General features: G+C 39.0%; 2 protein-coding genes across 2 annotated transcripts in view; both read left to right on the top strand.

Moving 5' to 3' along the window:
• The window catches only part of LOC101560012 (olfactory receptor 51G2-like), a 1,383-nt gene extending 918 nt beyond the window's left edge, over positions 1–465 (top strand). Inside the window, exon 2 of the mRNA XM_004642100.3 lies at positions 1–465. This exon is cut by the window's left edge and continues 4 nt beyond it. Coding sequence (XP_004642157.3) covers positions 1–465 — 465 coding nt within the window.
• Positions 466–8,587: 8,122 nt separating this feature from the next.
• Positions 8,588–9,535, top strand: LOC101559624 (olfactory receptor 51G2-like). Its single transcript, XM_004642099.1, has one exon. The coding sequence runs from the start codon at positions 8,588–8,590 to the stop codon at positions 9,533–9,535; it is 948 nt and encodes a 315-aa protein (XP_004642156.1).
• Positions 9,536–9,789: the final 254 nt, after the last annotated feature.

The raw sequence follows: 9,789 nt of genomic DNA, 5'->3' as shown, positions 1-9,789 counted from the left end.
TTCTGTCGCTCCAATGTGCTTTCCCACTCTTACTGCCTGCACCCTGACATCATAAAGCTCTCCTGCTCCAATACCAGGATCAACAGCATCTTTGGGCTCTTTGTGTTGCTGTCCACCATGGGGCTTGACTTCCTCCTCATTCTGCTCTCTTATGCATTGATTCTGAAGACTGTGCTGAGCATCGCCTCCCACGGTGGGCGCCTCAAGGCTCTCAACACGTGCATCTCCCACCTGTGTGCGGTGGTCCTGTTCTTCACACCCATGATCTGCCTGTCCATGCTGCACCGCTTTGGCCCCAGGCTTCCCTCCCACGTCTACGTGGCCATGGCCAACATGCACTTCCTCATTCCTCCCGTGATGAACCCCATCGTGTATGTGGTGAAAACTAAGCAGATTCGAGACAAAATCCTGAAACTCTTCTTCAAACAAAGAGTAGAAAAATCTGAAGTCATGTTTGTAACTTAAATCTTATTAAACTAATATCTTAATTCATATGTGCCATCCTAATTCGTGTATGCAGTCTTACATGTATCTCTACATTGATATAGAAAAAAAATGCATAAACAGTTCCTAGCACATAGTCCTCCAAATTGCACAGGCTATAATTTTTTTGTTTTATCCTTAGCTATTGTGAAAATTTACCACGTAAATTTCATTGTACATTTGATTTTGCTCCTCATGTGATTTTCAATCTGTTTTTTACAAAACAATACAAAAGCATTGTCCTTAGCTTTTTAAGAATAAATTTATTCATTAGATTTTGTAGTATATTGATTCATTTAAATCCAATAGCCCCCATTCACTGCACTAGTATTTACATGGGTTTTCTATATATGAAACATCTGTTCATTTTTTTTTTTGTGCATAGTTCATGTCAAACAAATTGTGACTACTAGACTAGTATAGATATTGAATAGTTTGAGTGCAAGTTCAGTATTTTCTTATTCCAGTTGGATGAATGATATTGGATAACTAATTTCTATAACAACACCTATATAAAGCAAATTTTAAGAAATGGCATAATTATTCATATGACTGATGCTAAGCCACAGAGAATATAACTATGATTTCTTGAGTACAATACTGGATAATTGTTTTCCTATCTGTCTTTTCTTACTCATGGATAAATGTAATAATGTCATCTTGGACTCATTCTTAGACACTTTAGTTTTTGTAGTTGGGGAAGTAAAATTATCTTTTAAAGCTTATTTTATGAAAAATACGTTTCAGAACAAAATAAGAGGGAAGTAAAGTTCTTGATATATAAATCAATGAAGATTCTTGTTCAGGCCACAAATAAAATCGTACATGTAATAGAGACTAAATGCCTTCTCATATTCATGCTAGGGATAAACTCAAGAAAAAAAAGCTGAATGAATGCTTTCCTACACATACTCAGTGTAGTCATATAATGACAGGAGAGGGCTAGAAGAAATGAGCTCGGGTCACAAGTGTGTTGTACTCAGCTTACACTGATGTTTGTAGCTAGAGCAATACGTTTGGCCAAAGTCTGAGAACCACAACTCTAGGATACTACAACGGGTAGTGAGTAATGATGTTACCCTTGTACCCAAGGAGAATTCCTGGAAAAACTGGACTAGTAGTCTTTGTGAACATGAGATTTAGATTTATTGATTTATTGTGGCTACTTGTCAGATGTAAGTTTTGTGCATGCTGATCACTTAGCAGATATGTGAGGAGCTACCCTTAAAAGTCCCGGGCTCCAAAGCTCAAGTAGGGTCCCTGGATAGATGCACCTTCCATGTGTATATCAGGGATGGTGAATCTGCTAAAGCTTCAATGATACAAACAGCCCACTGGGACACTTAGGCCATTGTTCAGACCACTGATCTATAAGGTTCACAGCTCAAATGACTGTTACAGAAGAGAGGAAATAATCAGAAACTTGTACCTAGCTAAGTTCTCTTACATTTACTTTCCTTTTTAATGATAAAAAATATCTTATTTAGACTTCTTTTCATGAACACTTTTTACATTTGTTTTTTAAATTTAAAAGTGTAATGAGTAGCATAATTATGTTGGGATACTGTACTCGTGCTTTGGAAAAAATTACCTGAAAAAAATATAAAGACTTTCAAAATAGATTTTAAAAAAGGCGAACATCTAACTGTTTCAAGGTTTTTATACTGGTCCTATGATTATTTTGCTACCAGCCCAAAATGTACTTCAAGTGAAAATATTTTTTCTGTAGAACAAGTATGTATGGAGCATAAACAACTTAGGTCACAAATTAGCTCACTGATCCTCTTTCAGGAGCATCTCCTCAGAAAACAAACTCTCAATCTTTACTGCTATACTGATTAATAAAATTTTAATGCAGTTGTTCCCCAAAGACAGAAAGAAAGACCAAGAATTTTCAGAGGGAACAAAGCTGATGGCTTTCTTTTCTTCCCTGTTACGATATAGTGTTCTTTGTTACTATATAGTGTTAATTGCATGAGTCCCTCCAGGGCACTGTGGAGCCAGGGACTCAGAGCTCACCAGAGATGGCCTGTATGTCCATGGCTTTCCTGGGATGGCCTTTGGTTCCTCCTTCCTAACTTAGGATCTAACTTCTTAAGTCACTCATGACAAGCTCTACATCTATGAAATTGAAAGTTTCAATTTCAAGACCACATACTCAGATTAAGACTAAGTTCAAACTCCTTCCATTTGTGTCCAGTGAATACTTTAAAATACCCTTAAACTTGTTCCTGAGAAAACAGGAACTGCTTATTTGAAGACAGTAAAAGACAGTAAAAGGAAAATCTTATTCAAGAGCAGCCATATGCTGCTATAACAAAAAGAAATTAATGAGAAATAAATCTGGACAGATCATTTTTTAATTGTCAATCAGAGAAATAGTCTTGTATATATTAAATTCCAACTTGATTTTATTTCAGTTTACGAAAAAAATCTGAATTAAGGAAAGGAGTGATTTTTTTTGAGGATATGGATTTTCTTTTATGTAATTTTCAAGCATTTAATTAGTAGTACAAGCTTTGGCACAAGAATGATCACATTCATTGTGGAAAACTTGTACACGTACACAACACAACTTAATTCTTTTTATATTTTGTTTCCTTCCTACATTAGAAAGTAGGAAACTCTTTTTCAAAGAGGAAGACGAATAAGAGTAGGATAGAGTGGGAAAGGAAAGGAGGGAAAAGGAATTTTAAAAAAGAGTTGAAGAACAATAATAGATATAGAGCATTTACCAATGGGGAGGGGATATGGAAGACTTGTTGGTCTGGGGCTCTAAATATGGTGCAAGATATTCTTGGGCCAGCAAAGCAAAGGCCTGGGAAAAGATTTCTTTCGCTAAGGAGGTAAAATAATATCAACCTAGGAATAGAAGAAAAGAGTCATGACTGGTTTCATGTTCTACTTTTTGTTTGCTTATTTATTTATTTATTTATTTATTTGTATTTTAGGGAAGAGTCTGCAGGGTGCTCAGGGTCTCACTACTGGATCAGACTCATAGTGATCTGCCTGTTTACAGCCTCCCAAGAGCTAGGATTACAGGCACGCGCCACCACACCCAGTCTCATCATGGCGTGGTGGCTCGTGCCTGTAATCCTAGCCCCGGGCACAATCTCATCACGCCCGGGAGGCGGGGCCGGCAGGGCTGGTTTCATGTTCTAAGCCACCATGTACTAAACTGAATATCTAGCAAAGGCCTCCAGGGAGCCTCCTAAACAGCTCCGTCCGGCGCCTGCGCTTTCAATGTTGCTCTGCTCACCAGTCCCACAGAGGTTACGCGTGGGCCTCCAGGGAGATCCCGACCAAGGATTTATAAACCTGCTGGCCTGTCTTTGTGGTCTAGGCAAAGGGCCTCGTGAGGCCCAGCTTCATCAGCCTGCACAGAGCTGTGTCTCTGTGCTGGAGTCCGGTAAGTGATGGAGCTGTATTAGGCAAGGTTAGTGAAAGCAGGCCTTTTTGTGTCTGGGGCGGAAGTCCTGGGCTAGCCTAGACATGGCTTGTAATTATATTTGCGGATATCTGAGGACAAGGAGACAGTGTTAAAAGTACACAGCACCTCTGCTGCTTTCATAAGATAAAGTCTAGGAGGGGACCAAGGGACAGAGGAAGGAATAAGGGAGGACAGAGAAAGGGGAAGTAAAACTATTGTTACGTTCTTGTGCCAGCTCTCCACACTCAGTGGAATCATTATGTATAGATAAAAAATAAAATTAAAATAAAAGATAAATTTCAGTTTTGTGAAACAATCTCAGATCTTTCATCTACCAGTCAATAATTGTTACTTTTGAAGTTTAAAATGAAATGTAAGTGAAACTTTAATTTATATTGAATACTAGAAATTAAAAAGAATAACTGATATAAGAAAACGGTAAGGGAACGAAGAGAGAACGATGAAAAGAAGAAGGAAAAACTAAAACAGGATTTCCAACTCACAGAGCACTGTACTAGAGGCAACACCAATAGCTGCCAAAGGGACTTCAAAAACACAGAGTTAAATGATAGATATTTAATTTCTGAAGTGATAGTTTAAAGGACTGATACTATTTGTCATAGGTTACAATATTCATTTTGAGAAACAAAACACTGCTGCATTACTTGCTGAAGAATTCATGCAACGTATTTGTATAGGCCTTATTTGTACTTCTCAGACAATAAACTCTGGGTGCCACTGCATGGGTAACAATCCTAGTCTCAGAAAGTTTAAACTGTTTTCTCATAAATCTAAAAGTCGTGCAAATTACGGTCTTCAATAGAGACCAGACATTGTGCAACAAACCTGCCATCTACTGTGAGCCGCTCTTAATGAGGCAAGTAGGAAGGAAAGTACATTATTATTTTCAAGATCATCCAACAAACTCTGGCCTTTACCGAAAGAGGGTGCTTGTCCTTGCATTCATTTTTATCTCCTGTCATTTTAGCATTTATGTCTGAAGAACTCTGAATGTTTTGCAACTTGGGTCTCTCATCTAGGTATAGATCAATGTCAACCATGTGTCACTGCTCTATGCAGAATATTAAATGACTGAACATTAACCATCCAAAAACAATATCTAAACTGATATGCTGAGCTGTAAAAGGCTCGTCAACAACTTCTGACATTGCCAGTACTATAGAAAACCCACTACTATATATCATGGACTACAGGACTATACTAGAATATTTTGCTGAATTCATGCACCTACAATATTTAAATGATAATGGAATACCCTTCCCTGACAAAACTACCAAAAAAGTGGGATACAAATGAAGGAGCATTTTGTATCTGTATATTCAAAATAGCATAGATATACAGCTGCATTCTCTTAATTCAATGAATAGAGATTTGTTCCAATAGTGTTTGTGAACAGGATATCATGGCTGCATCTTGTACAATAAATAACCACTAAGACAACAATATGCAATGTATTATTGAAACTGTGCTAGTAATCTGTTTTGAAACTGTCTCATTGATATTTATTTTTCAATAAAATTATTTTTAAACACTTTTTTATTTTGAGGATGGAGACAGTTTTTTTTTTTTTTTGCGGAACTGGGGATTGAACTCAGGCCCTTGCACTTGCCAGGCAAGCGCTTATTCTACTGAGCTATCTCCCCAGCCCCCTCAATAAAATTATTTTTAAAAATAAACAAATAAAACTAAAACTCTGGGATTATAGTGAATATACAAATGTTTTACTTTATCAGACACAAAACAGGCTGGAATGATTTGGAATAGCTAATGTCTAGAGGCTAAATTATTGAGTGAAGATTCACAACACTTCCCACAAGGCACAAAAAGCATTTCAGGAAGGTACAGTACCTCACTTATGAAATTAAATGTCACAATTGAGTTAGTTGCTTTCTGAGACTCTTAGTTGTCTTCTTTCAATCCTGCTGTCCCTCCCCCTCCAGGGATGTTACAAGGTGAACTAAGTAGACATTTTAAAGATGGCTATGAAATTCTCAGCATATGATTTATGAGTGTTTTTTTAAGTTCAAGTAGAAAAGAAAGCATTTTCACTCTCCACTTTGTAGCTGAAAATACCTTGTGTGAGACTTCTGTGACAGGAGTAATTCAGGCAAATGAATGCAAGCAACGGGAGCATCCCTGCCCCAAGGCCTTACCCCCTCAGCATCAGGACTAGGTCACTAGGGATGAACGCTTCTCTCCACACCTGATTTCCAGACTATGACAGGTTAATTGTTATTTTGAAAATTACACTCCATCATCTGTGGCTGTACATACATCCTTACCTCTCTCTAAAGCCCCAGTGTGCCTGGATGTAGTAGGAGGCATTTAGTTATGCTGAATAAATTATGTTGACAAAGTTAATATAATTAATGAAATATAGGGGCTGCTCCTTTTCCTACGCTGCTTTCCTTTCCTGTCCCTGAAACTCTAGTATCCCTATGTCTGCCTACACAGGCTTTTGTTTGAGGGAGCTTTATCCTTTCGGACAAATGTGGGGTGAAAATACCAGGCATCAGGGCTAGCGAGAAAGCTCTGTGTACTAAACGCCTGCTGAGGCAAGTGAAGGGACTGAGGTTTGATCCCCAGAACCACATACCCCACTATCCCCTACCCCCAGGGTGTGCTGAGCCAGCAACTGGACCAGATATGGTGGTGCACACCTGAAATCCCAGCGCTGGGGAGGCTGAAAATAGGAGGATCACTACAAGTCCAAGCTGTGTAGTGAGACTCTGTGCCAAATACGTAAGAAAAATACCAGGCACCTAAGTTTGTGACTGAGTATAGCAGGCTCTCTCTTCTAGGATGCATTAGATGGTGAAGTTTAAAGAGACAGACCTAAGTCTTTCTCACTTGTGGATCCTCCAGTGTCTTGCCACATAACCTCAGGCCTGCCTCTGGGACTTTGTCTTTTAAAATTTCGTCCCCTCCCTTATGGTTTAGGAGAGGATTTGCTGTGTAAATCAAGGTATTCTATAAAATTTCTATTGGGATTGTTAAATCTCTAATGCCTCATTAAAATGAAATGGCAACTGTTCCATTTTTTGAAAATTTCATTTTATTGGCAAATAACTTTGGAGGTGAAAGTGCCTTTCCATGTTTTGAAAACACATTGTGGGTAACAACCTCCACGTAAAACTTGTCAGAGATAGGTTCATGAATAAAATGTCTGTGGTTCTCCTTTGTTTCCTGTAACAAATATTCAGAGTTTTCTCAGGATCCTTAACAGGAATCCCAATCCTCCACAAAGGAATATTCACCAGAATTGAGTTCTCTTCTTTCTATTATTGTTCTTTTCTTAAATATCAAGATTTTTGTCTTATTTATGTGTAAATACATTTCTTCTTCTTCTACTACTTGTTTTAGAATTGCTGTAATATTTATTCACTGTTCTACCTACTTACTTGTTTCAATTTTGATCCCTTCAGCTGCTCTTCCCAGAATCTCCCTCTGAGTTCCTTAGACTAACAGTTGTCATGTGGATTTTGTGTTGCCCATGTCTTTCCTGACTTGATAGGGTATCATTAGAATTCATTGGTTTTGAAAAATATATAATACAGTAAAGTTTTTTAATGGTCAGACATGCTACATAACAGACTTCCCAAGAAGACACTGAATGCTCCAACATTAAGAACATTTTTGTAGATGTTGAGACAGGAAATCACTACTCATTACTAAGGTTAGATATATGACCATGGTCTTCTTTGCACTCCATGTAATCACATTTTCAATTTTTTTCTTTAGTAATTTTTTTTTTGACAGAAAGTGGGATTGTTTTCAGATGAGTGAGTTGTACGTAGCAGAATGTTCACAGTTAAGACTTTCTATCTACCTTGTGGCCGGTGCCCTCTTCAGCTCTGTCACAAGCATACTCGGGATTATTACACATTCAAAGGTTGAGGCTACATACTGTCTGCTGTTCCCTAACATTTAGTGGATAGCAGAAGATACCGTGGACAGTGTGTTTTGTTTCCAGCTACAAATATTGTCTATACCTTCTACTTTTCATTAAACCATACCAGGTATTCCAACGTTTTTAGAGAGGACCACGTAGAAAATACTAAGAAGGAATTAAAAGCAAGCAAACATCAAAGTCCAACTGTTCCTGATAGCTTTAGCTTTCTGGCACAATTTTTACTTGTAATACCTCAAGCTCCTTTCAGAACAAAAGATATCCCTGGTATAAGGGATTCAAATTCAGTAATAATTGCTCATTTTCAACTCTGCCATCTAACCACGAAATGCAATTCACCTTTAGGAAAGTGCTCTTGTACTAAAACAGTCTGGTTCATGCACAGGGGCCCTGAGTGCTCAGCAGGGGCTTCTGTACCTTAACTTTCAAACTTTGAAGTGTCTTCGAAATAAGGCAGAGATTTAAGGGTGTTCTCTTTTTCCTCCTTCCTTTGTGCACATTCTTCATTTTAGTGGTCCAAATATATCAATGAAAAATAGAGAAAACATCTCAGAAATGAGTCAGTACTATTTCATAATAGAACCCTGTAAAGGACTGGAATTCAGCAGTATAAGAAAACAGTAATATTCACTCTCAAACAAGAGCAAGTGGCTACTATGAAGGACATGAAGATAGAAAAAACTACGCTAACATACTCTTTGGCTTTATTTGCAAATTTTGCAGGGAAATCCCTTTCCAGAGTTATGGCAATTCCTGGAAACAGTAATGCTAGCAGCTTCTTCTTCATACTGATGGATCTCCCTGGACTGGAGAATGCTCACTGCTGGACAGCTATTCCTATCTGTTCCATCTATGTTCTCTCTGTGCTGGGCAACATCACCATAATGTACATAGTCAAGTCTGTGTCCAGCCTCCACACACCCATGTACCTCTTCCTGTCCATGCTGTCGATGGCTGACCTGGGTCTCTCAGCCTCTACACTGCCTTCGATGGTAGCTGTCTTTCTCCTGGGCCAGAGGAAGATAGGAGCTTCAACCTGTTTTTCACAACTGTTCTTCATCCACACTTTCTCTGTCATTGAATCAGCGGTCCTGTTGGCCATGGCTTTTGACCGCTGTGTAGCTATCCAGAAGCCTTTACGCTATGCCAGCATTCTCACGACCAAGCGCATCAAGGCCATTGGGCTCACTGTTGTGACCCGAAGTGCTGTCCTGCATCTACCCCTGCCTGTGCTCCTGGGCAGACTTCAGTTCCAGCCTGTGAGTGCTCTGTCTCATTCATACTGCGTGCACCCTGATGTGCTGAGGCTGTCCCGTTCAAGCACTCTGGTCAACAGTGGCTTGGGACTCTTTGTCCTGCTCTCCACACTGGGAATGGACGCTGTTCTCATTCTGCTCTCCTACGTGCTCATCTTAAAGACAGTACTGAGCATTGCTTCCAATGCTGACAGGCTCAAGGCCTTCAACACCTGCATCTCCCACATCTGTGCTGTACTTCTGTTCTATACCCCACTGGTTAGCCTGTCCATGATCCATCGCTTTGGCACAAAGAAGCTACCAGCTCACGTGTACATGCTTCTTTCCTACATGCACTTCCTTATGCCTCCAATGCTCAACCCCATTGTCTACAGTATCAAAACCAAAGAGATTCGGGTCCGCATTTTAAGGATACTCCACCCCAAAAAGTTATGATTCACAGGATTAAAATATTTCTGGCTATTTCTCAATCCTAGAGAAAGCCCTGATAACTGAAGTCATCTCAAGGAGGGGGCCGAGTATCAAGATCAATTAATTAAGTCAATTGATTATTTGAAATACTGATTATAGTACATTGTGGTATTTCCCCAACCATGTTTTATGGAAAGCTGTATTTCTTACCTTACAAAAGTCAGCCTCATTCTTTAAAGATTCAGTTCTATTAAGGGAAACATAACTTTTCCAGATAA

This window comes from Octodon degus, unplaced genomic scaffold (assembly GCF_000260255.1).
Source record: "Octodon degus isolate 3935 unplaced genomic scaffold, OctDeg1.0 scaffold00146, whole genome shotgun sequence".
Classification (NCBI taxonomy): Eukaryota; Metazoa; Chordata; class Mammalia; order Rodentia; family Octodontidae; genus Octodon; species Octodon degus.
This window is presented reverse-complemented; position numbering and strand designations above follow the sequence as displayed.